Raw genomic sequence first — 19,628 nt, forward strand, 5'->3', positions numbered from 1 at the left:
ACAAGAGTTTTAAGCTTTTTGCCTTTTCAAGGGTTCAAAATTACAGTTAAAAGGATGAAATTGACATCTGTTAAAATCATCTAAATAAGTCATACTAGATACTGGTCGAAACCATATTCACAGAAACATAAATAGAAACTATCACAGATGAAGCAAATACATTTCATATACCTAGATATTCTGGAATGTTTGCGAATGCTTAACTTGACATCTTCAGGAGCTAGATGTATTCGGAAATTTCCCTAATTTTAAGGCAAACTGTTTTATTTTCACAAACATAAAAATTCAAGGATTTTAACATGTTTTTGCAGCAACAGGAATAAATATGGAAAAAAAAAATGCCTTCGCTGTGCAGCAGTCATCAGTACGAGGCAGAAGGTGCAAACGCAACGTGAATGGTTTTGTGTTGCAATGGACAGTTTTAAATTCTGCACCACATTTCCTGCTTGGTAAAAATGCTGATTTGACCCAGTCAGTAATAGAGCCTGAGATCACCTCTGTGAGATGCGAGTGATCTGAACACTAACACAGCCCCATAGAGTCAAGCAACACAGTGAATTAGAGTTTAGAACAGTTTTTCCCAACCTATTTTTGGATCACTGCACCCTAACCATGGACTGCTGAAGTTATTGGGCCCACTGTGTGTTTTACTACAATTTTTTTTACACTTAACATTTATTTTTGAATTCTTCCTTTCCAAATGGACCACAGTCGATATTCGTAGAAAAAGAATGTAAGCGAGTCGTTCAGTACTTGCCAGTAATGTGGAACATGTAACCTCGGTAATGAGCAAATTCATGTGTCCTCATGTTGCAAAACTACTCACGAAACTCCTAACAAAATTTTACGTAGAAATCTTTAAAATAATACTGTTGTGTGATAATTACTCACATGTGAATTGTGGTTTTCAAATAAATTTCTGGACTCGAATCTCTCATATTTCCAGACCCACTGCTAGAATTTGCTGCCGGAGCAACCACGTCTACTATCGAATCATTTGATTTGCAGAGCAGAAGTGAAATATAGTGAAATGGCTCCAACAAAAGCGAAATACTAGACTCCAGCTTTGGACCTGATTTTCAACAAAGAATTTTATTAAAATATCTATTATGAAAAATGTATCCAATGAACAAAATTATGTATTTCATAATATTATTGCAATAAGATAAACAAATAAAATTTATTTATGTACATTTGCTTAAAGCATAAATTGTATAATACAGTTACCTCTTATTGAAAATAAGTGAAAAAACATTTTTCTAGCGACTATATTTTAATCACGTCCTTTGAAGTTACTGACTACACATTATATGTACCTTTGCACTACCAAGCTAATGAGGATATTATGATTGTAATGGAAGTTTTCTTAGTTACTTAAAGTTTAATTGGGCACATAAATATGTTTAGTACGTCCTCTTTTAATGTTTACCAAAAATAGACTATATACTCCATGTTGCTACACGTTGGACCGCCGTCTTAAGTCTCGATAAAACAAAAAAATTGTGTCACAATATATTCCATTTTCATGAAAATTACTCCTACAAAATGCTGTATACTGGAGAGCCTAGAAGTTTATACACATAAAAAACGAGTTTACACCCAGAATAATAATTTACGAGGTCCACACACCATATTTCCAATAAAAGAGCATCATTCCTGTTGTAATTGTGCAATCCGAAGGCCTGATATTCCATCCCTTTACAAATCTATTCATCCAACTTTTCTAAATTTCTTTAGTTTTCGGGTTAAAGCGACTAATATCTGTGGTGACACACCATATTTCCAATAAGAGCATCATTCCTGTTAAAATTGTGTAATCTGAAGGCCTGATATTCCATCCTGTTACGAATCAATTCATGCAACTTTTCCCAATTTATCTAGCTTTTGGGTTGACGCGACTGCCGTGCCAGGGTCTCACCTCGATGTAGGTGTGGCTGTAGGTGGACATGAGCGTGCCGGAGGACGCGGCCTCCAGCGGCCGGGCGTGCGGCGGGGGGGAGGGGTGGTGATGGGCGCCGGCCTGGTGCTGGTTCAGGTAGTTGGCCTGCGCGGGGGGCAGGTTCACCACCAGCACGGTTCCCCCGCCCGCGCCGCCCTGGTACTGCACCAGCTCCGCCGTGGCAGTGGCGGCGGGCGGCGGGGGGACTGGCCCCGCGCAGCAGAACCGCGCCTGCGGGGGCATCTCCGGCGTGCCGCTGGGCGAGGAGGGGCAGGGCAGGTTCACCCTCAGGCGGCTCACTGCCGTCAGGGCGGGGTCCGCGGTGCGGGGTGGCGGCGACGAGTTCCTCGAACCTGAACCAACCACACACACACACACCATTAGCTAGGAAACTGACCACAACCCCAACCACACACCTTTAGCTAGGAGACTGACCACAACCCCAACCACACACCTTTAGCTAGGAGACTGACCACAACCCCAACCACACACCATTAGCTAGGAAACTGACCACAACCCCAACCACACACCTTTAGCTAGGAGACTGACCACAACCCCAAACACACACCTTTAGCTAGGAACCTGACCACAACCCCAAACACACACCTTTAGCTAGGAACCTGACCACAACCCCAACCACACACCTTTAGCTAGGAACCGGACCACAACCCCAACCACACACCTTTAGCCAGGAAACTGACCAAAACTCCAACCACACACCTTTAGCTAGGAACCTGACCACAACCCCAACCACACACCTTTAGCTAGGAACCTGACCACAACCCCAACCACACACCTTTAGCTAGGAACCTGACCACAACCCCAACCACACACCTTTAGCTAGGAGACTGACCACAACCCCAAACACACACCTTTAGCTAGGAGACTGACCACAACCCCAACCACACACCTTTAGCTAGGAACCTGACCACAACCCCAACCACACACCTTTAGCTAGGAACCGGACCACAACCCCAACCACACACCTTTAGCCAGGAAACTGACCAAAACTCCAACCACACACCTTTAGCTAGGAACCTGACCACAACCCCAACCACACACCTTTAGCTAGGAACCTGACCACAACCCCAACCACACACCTTTAGCTAGGAACCTGACCACAACCCCAACCACACACCTTTAGCTAGGAGACTGACCACAACCCCAAACACACACCTTTAGCTAGGAGACTGACCACAACCCCAACCACACACCTTTAGCTAGGAACCTGACCACAACCCCAACCACACACCTTTAGCTAGGAGACTGACCACAACCCCAAACACACACCTTTAGCCAGGAGACTGACCACAACCCCAACCACACACCTTTAGCTAGGAACCTGACCACAACCCCAAACACACACCTTTAGCTAGGAACCTGACCACAACCCCAACCACACACCTTTAGCTAGGAGACTGACCACAACCCCAAACACACACCTTTAGCCAGGAGACTGACCACAACCCCAAACACACACCTTTAGCTAGGAGACTGACCACAACCCCAACCACACACCTTTAGCTAGGAACCTGACCACAACCCCAACCACACACCTTTAGCTAGGAGACTGACCACAACCCCAAACACACACCTTTAGCTAGGAGACTGACCACAACCCCAAACACACACCTTTAGCCAGGAGACTGACCACAACCTCAACCACACACCTTTAGCTAGGAACCTGACCACAACCCCAAACACACACCTTTAGCTAGGAACCTGACCACAACCCCAACCACACACCTTTAGCTAAGAGACTGACCACAACCCCAAACACACACCTTTAGCCAGGAGACTGACCACAACCCCACACACACACCTTTAGCCAGGAGACTGACCACAACCCCAACCACACACCTTTAGCTAGGAACCTGACCACAACCCCAACCACACACCTTTAGCTAGGAACCTGACCACAACCCCAACCACACACCTTTAGCTAGGAGACTGACCACAACCCCAACCACACACCTTTAGCCAGGAGACTGACCACAACCCCAAACACACACCTTTAGCCAGGAGACTGACCACAACCCCAACCACACACCTTTAGCCAGGAGACTGACCACAACCCCCAACCACACACCTTTAGCCAGGAAACTGACCACAACCCCAACCACACACCTTTAGCTAGGAGACTGACCACAACCCCAAACACACACCTTTAGCTAGGAAACTGACCACAACCAGAAACTTCTGTTACAAACATAACTGATTGATTACTAATTACACATAATCACAATAAAACTACCTAAATTGATAACTAGTAATATTCAAATAATACAAAAACCTTTAAAGTATATTAAGATTTTGAAATTATTTAACATAGTAGTATATATCTTGACTGGGACAAATTATTGAAATAAGATTTACCCCGTTTGTAGACTTTAAGACTAAATTTTGCACATTTTTCATTTGTTCTAAAATGGGAAGGGGAGAGGGGGAAAGGAGGGCAGGAGGAGGAGGGATTATAAAAATATAATATGAATTTTTTTCCCACTCAAAATAAATACAAGAATTCAACAATTTATACTTATTTAGTCTATAACTTAAGATCCCCCCCCCCCCCCCCCAACATCAGTTTACATATTACATGCGACACACATTAGTTAATGATTACAGGAATAATTTCTAACATTAAACAAGTATACATGCTGAAATATTATTTTTTAGCAATGTGCTGCACTCCTGAAAAGGAGTACATATCAAGAGTGACACCTTCAAGCAAATGCATATAACTTTGACCTTCTGTTAAAAAAAAAAAAAACTATAAGGACCAATGAAGAAAAAAATTCATATGGCTTCATAACTTCATCAAGGCAACAAGTTACACAAAATTTTGTGGAAATCCGTGCTGGCGGGTGACATGGTCTGGGTGATTTGACATGGAATGACCCATTAGTTAATGATTTAGAGCTGTCCGTTTATTGGGAGAGCAAGGATTCGTGGCACCAATGCCTCGATGCCACCGGTACGAGTGCCGGTCGCTCACCCGAGGCGGAAGGGGCCGGCTGGGCCTGCTCCGTGGTGCTGCCCAAGATGCGCACCTTCTGGGTGCTGCCGTACACATCCAGGAACGCCCACAGCTGGAGGCTGTGGTCAACGTGCATGAACACCGCCGGCACGCTACCGTTCTTGCTGAACTGCACCTCCCCTGCACAACCAGGATGGCAAGTTTAAGACAAAACGTGCTTAAATAATCATTAGCTACTACCAGGGGCGTAGCCAGGAGAGGGGGGGGGGATTTAGGGGTTCAAACCCCCCCCCCCCCCAGCACCAAATATTGACTTCATTTCTTATTCATCACTCAAACAAATTTCATATTAAAATCAATAAAAATTTTTACCATTACAATATTTAAATTTAAGTACCGAAAACTGCTAAAACAGCACTATTTTACACCTTAAAATCCAAATTTTCCCGGGGGAGGACCCCCGGACTCCCCGCTTTAATACGGTGGGGGGGGAGGATGGGCGCATGCTTCCTAACACCCCCCATACACAAATCCTGGTTACGCCACTGGCTACTACAGTCATTGAAATCGAACAACAAACACAGAGACCTGGAAATTTTTCGCCGATTTCTTCGGTTGCCAGTTCTGACTGCAAAAAAACTATACCTTAGCACTGCGTAATCACAAGTTCACAATCGTATCTCCACTCCCCTCTGTACATCTGTGGACCACTCAGCCACCAGCTAAGAGACAATTACATCGACCCGCTCGAGAGAATGGCAAGCGTCCACGTAAGAAATCAGCCAATAGGGAAGCATGTGCAGGTTAAGCATACAAATAAAATAAATTCTAAAGTCTTAACTCTTAAAATAATTCTTCAAGAAAATCTGAAATTGGTAAATAAAAAAAAATTCTAAATGAATGGTGACACCAAGCCAACTTGCGGCCAGGCAACAACAGGGGCGTCACTCCTTCCCGATATGGCTGTCGTAAGATCCTCTCGATGATTCCTTAAAGACATTAAAAGGGTCTTTTTAAATATGGAACACATGTAGTAACCCCGCCTCATCAGATCTGGCTAGCATGCGACCTCCAGCGTTCAGGAGCAGAACTCTGCACGGCCCGGACACTTGCCATTTTGCGTGACGCAGAAGGACAGCTCGTCGCCGCGCCGGGGCTCGCCCGCCACGGAGCTCGCCACCACCCAGTACTCGGGCCGGTCCACCAGAGAGTCGCTGTCGTCGGGCAGCTCCGAGGCCTGAAGCGTCGCCGGGTCGCAGGACGTCACCCCCGAACGCGAGCGCGCCCGTGTAGGCAGCCTCCGTCGCCAGCACCTGCGGCAGCCCAGTTCCCCGCTCATAACATCCGGTCAGCCAGCAGGATGAGCGAGTGAAGAGATGAAACCCTTATACTCTTGGCAACATTTCACATTCGTAAAAAATCAGGCTTCGATCCCACCCTCGGAAACTGAATACCAGATCGCTAGAGACCTGCAAAATTCGCGGACTCACCGACCTCTAGGACAGACTCCACAGTCCTTTAAAATACTCGCGGAAATGACACCTGTCCGTAATTCGGCACTTTCTTGGTTTAGTGTTTCCCATTGGCTCACAGTTCCCCCGGATAAAATGTGGGCCAATCGCAGAAGCGGTAAGAAGGTATGGTTGTTTTGATGCCATCCCATTGCGAAATGAATCTGCGAATTTTGCATGTCTCTACAGATCGCTTTTGTCTCAGGGGAATGGTCTGGACACAACCACCGCCGCCGCCCAGGTTGAGTTCAACTGGATTTTTCATTTTAATGTGAAATGAAGAGAAATGATTGGCACCTATTACTGTATCTAATCATGCTGTGAAGGAGAGCAGAAAATTTTTTTTGATTAATTTTGAGTTAGGCTAAGATCGAAATACTAGTAAAATTCTGCTACTCCTGCGATCAGCTTGTAGTTCATCTGGAGCTCTTCACCAATGGGCAGCACTACTGAAGGAGTTCTAATCTTACTCAAAACTAGTTGAGACATTTGTATAATCTGGCACAAGCCACGTATTAATTGGCTGTTGACTTACAAAGGACTGAAGACCCTATCCTACAGGTCAATAAACCTACGAATGTTTCTAGTTCCTATAATGTGAAGTGTGATTGAAGCAATGTTTGAATTTCCCAACTAGGGTTTAAGAGAGTGGTTTTAAAAGAGTATTTAATCCATACATCATTCATGAGTGCTATATGAAATGAAATTGGGCATTAGAAGATTATTTGTTAACTCTAGCATGTTTACTACTCCTATTTACTAATAATTAATTTGAAACCTTCAATATCAACAAAGGTGAAAAGAATGAATGTAAACAAATATTATGTGTTTGGTGATTAACATGCTCTTATTACCTAAATAAGGTAATACCAATTGTCGGGCCTCACACTACGTGCAGAAGAATATTAAAAGGGATAATAAGTATGCTATGCCATACAAGACCCACATCACAACTAAGCATAATCCATGCTGAACAGTGGAAATTTTTTAAAGTCAAATTTTCACCTTTGGGGGGTTGCCCCTCCCCTTTAATCATAGGAGGGATTTCTCAGAGCTTAAATACAATCCATTTACCTGGGAAAGTTTGAATTATGAGCAAAAATTTTGGTTTTGAATAATGAGTACTATCCTAACCCCTAAAATAATTACAGCACCATTTTTCATAAATTTTAATCAGGATTCTCAATAGGTATTTCTATAAATAATATGCTGGTTAATCCTGCGTTATAGATACTTGTACAGGAATGCGAGGTAAATTTTTATTTTATGAAACAAATTTTATGAAATCTTAAAATTTTAACAAAAAATAACAGCACATAGAAATATAACAAAATAATTTGATATCAATTTTTCATAACTAATTACAGTAACAGAAAATTTTAAAAACACGTATATATGCCTCACCTGTATCACAATCTTCTCACCCAGTTGGACGGGTCTTGCTGTAAAAACGTAGCCATGGCAGAAATCCACATCTATCCGACTCGCAATGCACCTGTCGTTGCTCAATCGAATGCTACGTCCTCGCGTCCTGCAACAACATTATGGACATGACCAGTTAGTTTCCACAACATCAGCAACGCGCTGCACTCCAATGCTTACAAAAGAAATGTTACCCAACACCAACTAAAACATCAAAAAGGTCAGCAGAGAAGTGCATTTATTGGAGAAATACAAACACCCCAAAAAATCCCACAAGCTGACAGCTTCAGATATAAAAATATTTAGCAACTTTTTATTTACAATAACCCATGGAAAGGCACCAAAAATCTATCATTGATTTTATTTTGCCATTATAGCAAACATTTTGTTTCAAGCCTATTAAAAATTAATAGTAAAAACTATACTTTTTAAATATCATTTTTGTTATCCTAAGGTGGTTGAGAATTTCAATAAAAATTAGCAACATTAAGCGATTCAAACCCAGATTACTAAAAATGTTCAATATTGTGACATTTCGGGGACCTGGCCAACTTTCAAAAACCTGTGATGCTGGACACGGGCGGGCCCATCCTCAAATTTAAAGGGGGTGGGGGAGGGGGAAAAGAATAATCGGAGGAATTTGGGGTGTGGCGGACAGGTCTTGTCAAAGAGAAGGATGGGAATTTGACAAACCTTTTAAACTATCGTTAATGACTGCGTGGCAGGCAAGAGAGATGACAAAACACGTCTATGAACTATGATTCTGTTATGAAAAATGAACTTGCCGATGGTGATTGGTTGAACGATACAGAAGTTGATGTGCTGCAGTGCCATCTAGTGGAGAGTTTAAAAAAAAATTAAAATAAATGGATAACATACAATGGTGGCTTCAGGATGACTTTTCGGGAGGGGCTATCGCACAAAGAAAGGTCGTGGTTGCAAAAAAATAGGTGGTCAGAAATTGGCCTTAAAATATTATTTACACATTACAGGTTTCAAATACAGAACCTTAGTAGCTCCATGCAACTTTTGATGAGATAAAAGTTTAACATATGAAATTAAATATTTAAGTAAACATAAATATACACTAATCAATAAAATTGGTCTCGGGAGGAGCTGTCGCCCCCACCGCCCCCCTTCTGGAGCCGTGCTTGGTAGCATAAAACCCTTCTCCACGATTTAACACATTTTGATAGTGTGATCGGTTTGAACAGTGTCGGCAGTGTCGGGCAGTGTCGGGCAGTGTCGAGCAGTGTAGGCAGTGTCGGAGTGTGGGGCAGTGTCGGGGGAGTGTCGGGGGAGTGTCGGGGGAGTGTCGGGGGAGTGTCGGGGGAGTGTCGGGCAGTGTCGGGCAGTGTCGGGGGAGTGTCGGGCAGTGTCGGGCAGTGTCGGGGGAGTGTCGGGGGAGTGTCGGGGGAGTGTCGGGGGAGCGTCGGGGGAGTGTCGGGGGAGTGTCGGGGGAGTGTCGGGGGAGTGTCGGGGGAGTGTCGGGGGAGTGTCGGGCAGTGTCGGGCAGTGTCGGGGGAGTGTCGGGGGAGTGTCGGGGGAGTGTCGGGGGAGTGTCGGGGGAGTGTCGGGGGAGTGTCGGGGGAGTGTCGGGGGAGTGTCGGGGGAGTGTCGGGGGAGTGTCGGGCAGTGTCGGGCAGTGTCGGGCAGTGTCGGGGGAGTGTCGGGGGAGCGTCGAGCAGCGTGGAGCGGTGCACCGACCTGTGGAAGGGCAGCGGCGCCAGGGCCGCCCCCTGCTGGTAGCGCGGCGGCGGCAGGTCCCCGGGCGCGGCAGCCTCGTGCAGGCTCAGCTGGGTCAGCGACGGCACCACGCAGCGGTCCACGGCGTCTCCCCCGCCGGACCGGGAGTTGTTGAGCTGCTGGCGCGGGTCCACCAGCTCCACGGCCGTCGAGTTGCCGTACACGTCGAGCACGGCCCACAGCGGGCCCTTGGTCTCCACGCCGCCGAAGAACACGCCCTTCTCCTCGCCGTTGATGCCGAAGTGCACGTCGCCGGCCGGCGTCACGTAGTAGAACAGCACCGTGTCCGGCTCGGCGAAGCGCTCCGCCAGCGCCTTGGCCCAGTAGCCGGGCTTGTTCGTCAGGTCTGCAACCGCAACACACCACACACTTCAACCTCTACCTCAACCAGTGGCGTAGCCAGGGGGGGGGGGGTTGTTTAGGGGTTCAACCCCCCCCCCCCACCCTCTTAGCACTAAATCTTTAATTAATTTCTTATTCATCACTCAAACAAATTTCATATTAAAATTAATAAAATTTTTACCATTACAGTATTTAAATTTAAGAACCGAAAACTGCTTAAATAGCACTATTTTACACCTTAAAATCCTAATTTTCCCGGGGGAGGACCCCCCCACCGCTTTAATACGGGGGTAGGGAGGGGGGGGGGCTATGCTTCTTAACACCCCCCATACACAAATCCTGGCTACGCCACTGGCCTCAACCTCAACCTCGCGCAACAACTGCCTTCTTCGAAACATTCGTCACGAGAAATGTGACCCGCCAGGAAACAGGAAAATCTTGCGTTGGAGCAGGGGCGCAACAACGGAGGGGGGGGGGGGGGCAAGGGTATTTCCTCCTCCCCCCCACTTCTGAAACCTTGAAGTGGGGGCAAACGGGGGCAAAGAAAGTGCTGTGTAATCAATTTTCAGATAATAAAACTTGCTTAAACAGCACCATTTTTTCCACCTTGAAATACAAATTTTCCCGGGGGGGATCGATGATTCTTAATAAAAAGGTATATTGCCCCCCCCCCCCCCCCTGGAAATTTAGTTGTTGCGCCCCTGCATTGGAGTGAAAACAGACGCGGTAAAAGCGGAACTATCAATTTGTCCGTCGCATCCGTCTGTCCGACAAAGAAACCCAACGAGACAAAATCATCCACACGTCATATTTTTCTACTTGGACGCCGTCAACTTAGAATCAACGCTTACACTGCCTAGAAAATTTTATCTCGTACAGGTTTACCAGTTTGCCTATTAAGCACGCTAAGCACTTACAAATGTTTAAACAAACACTAAATAATGTATTTAAATATATATTTCGAGTTGCCGTGCATCATTAAATTACTTCTGGGCTCAAGAGAATTTTCGTGTTATTAAGCAGTGTTAAAAAAAACATAATACGGAAGCAGCTAAACAAATAAACCAAATAAATAAAAAAAACTTTTAAAGTAAAGACAATTCCTACAATACATTTTTGAGGTTATAATTTCATCCGTACATCCGTAGAAAGTTAAAGCTTGGCAAGGCTTTGACGGACGGACGGACGGACGGACGGACGGACGGACGGACGGACAGATAGAATTTTTCGGGCCATCTGATTGGCTGAAGATCACGTGATGACGGACGGATGAGACGGATCATTGAGTCGAGCTTCACGATTAACTGCGAGGGAACTAAGAGCGCCGACAGTGCAGTAATGTAACACAAATGGGGATATAATTAAGACCTTCCACTACGGTTACGTTACTGAGAGAAAAACCCACCTGGACACACGTATTTGGGCAGGCCGCACCGCAAGTTGCTGGGATCATTGCAAGTGAAGCCGAACCTGATGACTCCACTCCAATTGTTCGACACCTCCAAGAACTTCACACACACCTGGAAAAAAAATTAAACAAAACAAGGTCGTAAATCACTAAGCTCTTAATAGCGCACTAGATCAAGCAATGCCTAGACACCTATTCCTGGTAATTACCAAAAGAAAATGGGAAACATGCAACTTTAATGACATATGACAAATTACTAGACTACATCAATAAAGGAACCAATTCACAGACTCAAGTCACCAATATTTGTTTGGAAAACTAAATCGCAACCGTCTCCTCTGTTTTAGTTTACGCATTATTTTGAGACATCCACAAATTTATATAAATCATGCGGACTAGAGCTAAACGTATAGGGGCTATCTGCCAGCAATCAAATATATTTTTACAGTAAGATTCATGCCAGGAAAAAAAAATTGTTAGGGTATTGTTGGATTATTTAATAATTTCTATACCGAAAGTAAATACCGAAAAGTACTTTTTTTTTGTTGGCATTCCCGGGTGGAAATGAGATTTACCCGGAGAAGAAACTTTTTCAACTTCATTGTTATGGGTTCCTGAATACTAACAGGAAATAATTCAGTCACGCAGTTACAATGCCTGACTAGTAAAAAAAAAAAAAAACCATCCGTTGTTCCCAGGATACCTATTGAATAACAGATTCATTAACTGAAAATTTTAGTCTCACACATACATTACATTTGTTATACATGAATATCTAGAAAATTTCTTCAAATGCTAATTTGAAATAACACAAGAGTGAACATAAGCAATAAACGAACCCACTATTTCCACGAAATTACTGCCGCCAAATGCAGTGTACCGAGAACTAAGATGTTTGCACATCAAAAACATTACAGAAAACAAGATATTTTAACGAATTTCTGACACATTGTAAGTCGTCATCAAAACCGTATTTGTAACCATTTTTAAATAGTACAGCACTTACAGAAGCACTTTATATATATATATATATAATTTCATACACAGCGGATTTATTAGTTACATTTAGAGTTCTTTTTTTTTTATTTGTATGATTGGGTTAAGGGGGTAAGTGGAGGGGGGATGGGGGAATTGCTCCCATGGTCCTCCCCACAGGTCCGCCACTGCCTGAAACCAAAACTTGCCGCCACGATCCTGGCGGGAGTGGGTCGGCGCGGGAGCTAACAACCTCGACGCCGGGCAAGGTCACGTGCGCGCGTGTGACGTCAGCACGGGACGGCCTCAAGGAGACAGGGGTTACGTCGCGCCGAGCAGCTAGCTACGCGCCAGCACACTCCGGACCGCGAGGTCGGCACGCGACAAATACCCTTCTCCACTCCCCCCCCGACCCCTCACACGTCCATCAACACCTCCCCTGACCGCCGCCGCAGAGCCAGGCGCTGCGAGCTAAATACCTCTCTCCTTTCTCCTTCTTACCATCCTCGAGGCACAACATTTACGAGCGAAATACTTAAAATATCTACAAAAAAATTTTGTACCTATATTTCCCACTAACAAAAGTAAAGAACAAACGGCGGGCAAAGTGGTTCCTCCCCTCCACCCCCTTACCAAAAAAAAAATTGTTTTGTCCACTAAAATCTCAGGGAATAATTAGTAAGACTTCCAGAACGCCCACAGTTTACAAATTTAAATTTAATAATTTTGCTTTAGAAAATTTCTTTCTAATATTTTATAATTCAGTTTTCTTTTATTTTACTGTTTTTAAGTAAACCACTTGATGATCTCTTAAAAACAAGTTTTATATATATGTTATTTAATACATGAAATACACATGTCAAGTTTGTTGAGACATGACCAGCTATAAGCGTGGGGGGGGGGGGATGCATATTGTAGCCCACTATCGATTACAATAATACTAAACTAATCTCTGTGAACTTGTCTAATTATTTTCTAATTGTCTCTTCGCCTCCCCCCCCCCCCCCCCCCAACCTGTAAAGAAGGGTCCTGCCTACGCCCCTGCGGGCGTGGAACCGCAGTTAGGACCGTATAAAGGCAGTACAGGCCGCGCGCAATGAGGACCGCACTGACTCAGCACGCCATACGAGCCAAAGGCTTAGCACGGGGCGAAGGCCGCCTGGTGCTACCTGCCGCTAAACCGGTCAAGGATCATTCATTTCATTCATTCAGTCCGCGAGCAGAATTGCCACGCGACAAAGAATTAAACCACGGTGCCAGGCACATTTTTTAGACATTGTTCCAGCCCTTTTCTCACATTAGTGAACATTAATAAGCCCTTTTAAGGATTTAAATATCTCGAAATATGCAACAATACCAATTGATATATAATTATTTTCTTTACTCACAGTTTACAGTAAAGTAGAGCCATTATAATTTTTATTCGAATATATATATATATATATATATATATATATATATATATTCACTACTTCACCACTGACAAAAGAAATGCAGGCACAGAGTATATGAAGAGCTGAATACCACTGGAAACACAATGCATGTGCGAACACTCCTTTGCTGTCAAAGAGTCCAAAATGAAAACAAAATTTAAAAAAAAAACACACAGCTCAACGTGTTTCTGATTGTTTATGAGACTTGAATAATGTGTTTATTACGGAGTTTTATTGAATACATGATAAAAAGGTAATTTAAGGGCTTTCAAGCAATGAAAATCACATCAAGGAATTTTAAGGGAAAAGAGACGCACGAACCATGTTAGAGTTGTGGTATTTTTCGTAGAATCATGGTACACTGCTACTTGAAAGAAAGTTTATACGTTGATTTTTCACAACTATTGTACATTCCCTCTATTTAAACAGAGAATCTTTGTAAAAACCTATAAAAATAAATTAATATTTATCAACATTTAAGATAAGGTAAAAATTGGACAGTAAAACATGAATCATGACATGTACTGTGCTCAGCAAAAGTCACTAAGCAACTATAGTCTTGTGTAATGTAATAAGTCCCAAATTTTTATACTACTTTCGAGAACTTGTTCAATATCAGACAGTTAACTCTGCAGAGATTATACCGATTATTTTTACGTCATTTAAAATTTAGTAATTTTTTTTGCAAGGTACAAATGTTTTTTTCTGGAATCATTACGTACCAGGATGAAACAAAAAGTTCAGGCACCACGTGTCAAATTCTGGTATGCGCACCATATATCTGGTACGGTGTGGCGAAGTCGCAAACTGGGTCACCGACGATCGGCGAAAGCGAAAAGTTTGCGCGGTCCTGATTTGACTGCAACCCCACTCCCCCCCTCCCATCACTCTCTCTCTCTCTCCCACGCAGCGACAATTCAGGCGCAGTGCGTCACCTCGCCGATTATCTCGAAACGGCTGTCATTTGCTCGCGTAGAGGCCGGTATTGCAACATCGGCAATCGCAATCGCACGCTCATTCCTCCGTCTCTCTCTCTCTCTCTCTCTCTCTCTCTCTCTCTCCCCGAAGAAAATTTTCTCATAGCACTTTCGAGATTACTACTTCGTAAAAAAACAATTGGTTGTCTGTAAAGTCGGTTTACGGACGATAGCTTAACGTGACGTCATAACAAAAATGATGAAATGATTGCATACTTTATGAATAAAATTGAATCTTTTTTATTTTAATAATAAAATAATAAATACTTGAAATTATACTAGTAATCAGATTTTTAAAATGCAAGAATAATGAACCTTTATTGCAGAAATTGTTGTTGTAATAAGCAATGATAACCACATTAACTTTTCACTTCACTTTATAAACAGTCGAGTGGAAGAGAGCGAGATGCGGTGCAAGCGTACAATGAGCGTAACGGGACACAGCGTAACGGAACAATGTGCGTAACGGGACACTTTTTCGTGCGTGCAGCCGGCGTTCATACGAATGGCGAGTTTCTGTTCAAAGTAATCTCCGTATCTGTCAATTTTCAAACGGTATTCATAGTTTTTTACTTTAGCATCTGTATGATTTGCATGTAACCGGCGTTGTTCGTAAATTGGTTGACAATAAAAGGGCACGACTTGGGAAAATTCACTTCGAGATGAGATTGTAACAGGAGCATATCTTCAGGGTGTTCGCCCTTCAAAATAATAAAACGCACTGGCCAGCCGATTCCGATAGAAAAAGGAATTTTAAAATTTAAGCCCAACGCCGCGGCGGCCTGTGGTGTGGTGTGGTGTGGTGTGGTGTGGTGTGGTGTGGTGTGGTGTGGTGTGGTGTGGTGTGGTGTGTGGTGGTCACGTGCCAGCCGCCAGACGCTCGGGTTTTCTAAAGCCTCGCTGGTCACTTTTATTAATTAAAAATAACAAATCCTACTGTTTACAAATATTAATTTAAATGCAAATAAATTTATTCTACCTATTAAAATTTTGTAGCATATTACTAGATTACAAAACTCATTAGAATTGTTATTTATAACAATACTAAAATATTTTTAAAATTTAGTAATTACTTTAAATATATTTAATAATAAATAAAATAATGTTTTTATATTTAAATTTAATATTTGTAAACAGTAGATTAAGAAAAATTAAATTACTAAAATAAAAAAAACCACCAGAGAATCAAAACACGGCTAGCAAGTAGCCTACATTACCACCTAAGCAGCAAAACTATTAAATAGACTCTGCTTAAATTTTCTAAGTTATTTTTTTCCCCACAGGATTGGCTGGCCAGCGCGCTGTATTTCATTAGGGGGATAACACCCTAAAGATAACTCATAATACACAGAATCTCATCCTTAAGTGAATTTCCCTAGTCGTGTTGTCCTATTGTAAAATTAATAACAATGAAGTACCGCAAAGTTACTCGTGTAGGAAGTAAAAAAAAAGGGGTGGGGAATAATTTTCAAATCAAAAAATTTTTGGTTATAAAAAAATTACAAAATTTTTCTATCATTTATTTATAGTCAGCTTGTAAGTAAAAGTGCAAAAACGTAGAAAGTAACCAAAACAAAAACTGTGGAAAGCTGACGAGAGTTGTTTCGTTGGATGCTTCTGGTACTTTCTCGTAAGCACACACACTGCGTAAAAGCATCAGTAGGTCACACTCGAAGAGCAGTGCGCAGTAGAAACCCGTCATGCTTACAACCAGAGAAGTGGAGAGTCGTGGGGTCGCTGGCAACTTCAGGTTGAATTGGGAGTCGTTTCGAACAGACTCCGACCTGACAAGAGTCATTTTCAAGCTCAAAGATGCCGTTATTCCGTTGAGAAAACAAAATTACCACGTTCAATCAATTTTACAACAATTTTTTTACTTAATACTAAGTGATATTTACTCCCTCTAAAAATTTTGAACATTTTATCGACTAATAATTTCATTTTGAACTTCGGACGTTCTGTCTAAGCAAATGACAATCTTCGCTAATAAAATACCATGGTCATTTAACATCTTACGTTTCAATCCAGAGTCCCAACAGCGAAAAAATTATGAGCCTTAATACAGGTTACCCTCAGAAATTCTGTTTTCCAATACGTATACTGACACCTATACTGGACATTTTACAAATTCCTGTGATTTGAATCCTCTAATATGAAAAGTAATTCTGAAGAAATAAAAAAACTTATTAAAAAAACTAAGTCAAAGATAATTTCCAAAACTCAAAATAAGAACAATGTTGGAAATTTTCAAACGCCAGATAAAGCAAGCGTTAAGTATAACTTCTTACCACGAGGCGTTAAGCCCAAACGCAGGCATAAAATTATCATGTACATAAATTTTTTCCTACTTGTTTCATACAATACCTAAAAATTTAAATTATCACGTATTAACGTCCTATTACACAGATAACAAAGTTTGTGTGGATTCTAGAATTATCCGCTCGCGTGCGTTCAAGAAATAACTGGATATAACAGGCCGTGGAAACCGTGCAGTCACAAGTGTGGCCTAGCGGGAACCGTGCAGTCAGAAGGGTGGCCTAGCGGGAACCGTGCAGTCAGAAGGGTGGCCTAGCGGGAACCGTGCAGTCAGAAGGGTGGCCTAGCGGGAACCGTGCAGTCAGAAGGGTGGCCTAGCGGGAACCGTGCAGTCAGAAGGGTGGCCTAGCGGGAACCGTGCAGTCAGAAGGGTGGCCTAGCGGGAACCGTGCAGTCAGAAGGGTGGCCTAGCGGGAACCGTGCAGTCAGAAGGGTGGCCTAGCGGGAACCGTGCAGTCAGAAGGGTGGCCTAGCGGGAACCGTGCAGTCAGAAGGGTGGCCTAGCGGGAACCGTGCAGTCAGAAGGGTGGCCTAGCGGGAACCGTGCAGTCAGAAGGGTGGCCTAGCGGGAACCGTGCAGTCAGAAGGGTGGCCTAGCGGGAACCGTGCAGTCAGAAGGGTGGCCTAGCGGGAACCGTGCAGTCAGAAGGGTGGCCTAGCGGGAACCGTGCAGTCAGAAGGGTGGCCTAGCGGGAACCGTGCAGTCAGAAGTGTGGCCCAGCGGGAACCGTGCAGTCAGAAGTGTGGCCAAGCGGGAAGCGAGCGGACAGGGAGGGAGCCGGGCGCTCACCTTCTCGGCCACCTTGACGGGGCGGCTGCTGAAAGTGACGCCCTTGCAGAAGCTCTCGGCGCGGCGGGCGACCGCTCCGTCGCGCGACAGGCGGATGTTGTCGCCGTGCACCTGGTGGAACAGCAGCGGGGGCAGGTTGTTGGTGCCGCCTCCGCCGCCGCCGGACCTCGCCGCTGCAACAGATACACCACCGCCCCGCTGCTTCACTCCGCCGACACAAGCACTCCACAACAGCACAAGAAGGGGCGACTGAATTGTAATACTGTAAGAAAAATCCTGATGGGCTGCCCATCCAAGGGCAACAATACAGACAACCTTTCAAAAACACTACGGTCAGAAAAATCCTGATGGGCTGCCCTTCCAAGGGGCAACAATTCAGACAACCTTTCAAAAACACTACTGTTAGAAAAATCCTGATGGGCTGCCCATCCAAGGGGCAAGTTTTCAGGATTATTTAAACTCTTAAAGGAGCGTGTTTTCAGAAATTGGATGGGCTGCCTTTCCAGTCTCTGTACAAATGAACCACTGTCAGAAAAATCCTGAAGGGCTGCCCTTCCAATGGGCAACAATTCAGCTCCCCCCACAAGAACACACAACGTGCGCAAGACAACTTGAAAGCGAGAACACGTAAAGGAGAATTTCACAGAAATTACGAAGCAAATTCGCTTACGCTGAGCGATAACTTACGTGGGTCTACATTTTCAGGACGGGAAACGCCAAGAGGTTGACACTTGGCAAATACTAACGTCGCGATTATTTTTTTTTATATCTGGTGCACTTTAAAGTAAAAATAACGTTATCAACAGCCGTTTACAGTTCTTTCGTTTGTATAATTCTGGCCTAACACGAACTCGCCGACGAATTTTCACGCGTTAACATTTCAGTACGTTTACAGACTTCACAACGGAGATTACGGCGACGGGTCCATCGTTCCGGAAAACCGTTGGCATTTCCAGGAACCACCAGGCGCGGGAGATATTTGATTCGACATGGCGTTGACGTCGTACGGTTGGTTACTCACAGAGGCTAAGGACCCCGCCTATACGAGCAGCTTATAGAAAAAAAAAATCCAGCACGATTTAGAAACTGAAATATATATAGGAGTGATGTCTGCATGCGGAAAGGATTTAAGAATACGCCAAGGACGGATTAGCAGTTTCTTTTTCGGATTTAGTTTTTAAAATGTATTTTTGAAAGTGTGAAAATGGCTAAAACTCGTGTTTTTCAGAATAACTTTAGATATGAAACTTACGGTCGAGATTCTTAAAAAAAAAAAAAAAAAAAAAAAAAAAACCCTCTATGGACTTGCATTACATATATTCATCTTCATTTCTCAGTCATATAATGGTATGGCTACCGCTAGAATCTCACAGCTATCCTATGCACGACGAGAAGACTGACTGAGTGCCAGTTCAAAGGCGACATCGCGCTAGGACACCCCCGACTAGGCGCTCAGCACTTAAATGAGGTGGCATTAAGGGCGACACTGGCTCGCGCATCACAACGCGTCTTCGCCTCTACGATCATTCAGTCTTCGCGCCGGTAACGAGTCTCTACGGTTCTAAGCGCTGACGCAATACTTTCTATACCACTTCACTTACAATACCAAGCATAAGAGTTGTTCATACTTAAAAAAAAAAAAAACGTTCGCGAAAGCACCCGTCTCAGAATTTTTCACCGTCCAAAAAAATACATGTTAAAACGAAACTTGTACAGACACGTGCAATAGCTCTTAAATGCTATTCATAATCAAGACACTTTCAAGAAATCTTGGTGGCCGTATCCAGGCGGC

At 43.8% G+C, this 19,628-nt stretch overlaps 1 protein-coding gene across 1 annotated transcript in view; it reads right to left on the reverse strand.

Moving 5' to 3' along the window:
• Window positions 1-19,628, reverse strand: part of LOC134538352 (protein neuralized) — a 77,798-nt gene that overhangs the window by 1,874 nt on the left and 56,296 nt on the right. Inside the window, 8 exon segments of the mRNA XM_063379598.1 lie at window positions 1,919-2,292; window positions 4,935-5,096; window positions 6,030-6,186; window positions 6,188-6,229; window positions 7,832-7,958; window positions 9,557-9,941; window positions 11,343-11,457; window positions 17,837-18,009. Of these exon segments, the coding sequence (XP_063235668.1) occupies window positions 1,919-2,292; window positions 4,935-5,096; window positions 6,030-6,186; window positions 6,188-6,229; window positions 7,832-7,958; window positions 9,557-9,941; window positions 11,343-11,457; window positions 17,837-18,009 (1,535 nt within the window).

The sequence above is a fragment of the Bacillus rossius genome, chromosome 13 (genome assembly GCF_032445375.1).
Source record: "Bacillus rossius redtenbacheri isolate Brsri chromosome 13, Brsri_v3, whole genome shotgun sequence".
Taxonomy (NCBI): domain Eukaryota; kingdom Metazoa; phylum Arthropoda; class Insecta; order Phasmatodea; family Bacillidae; genus Bacillus; species Bacillus rossius.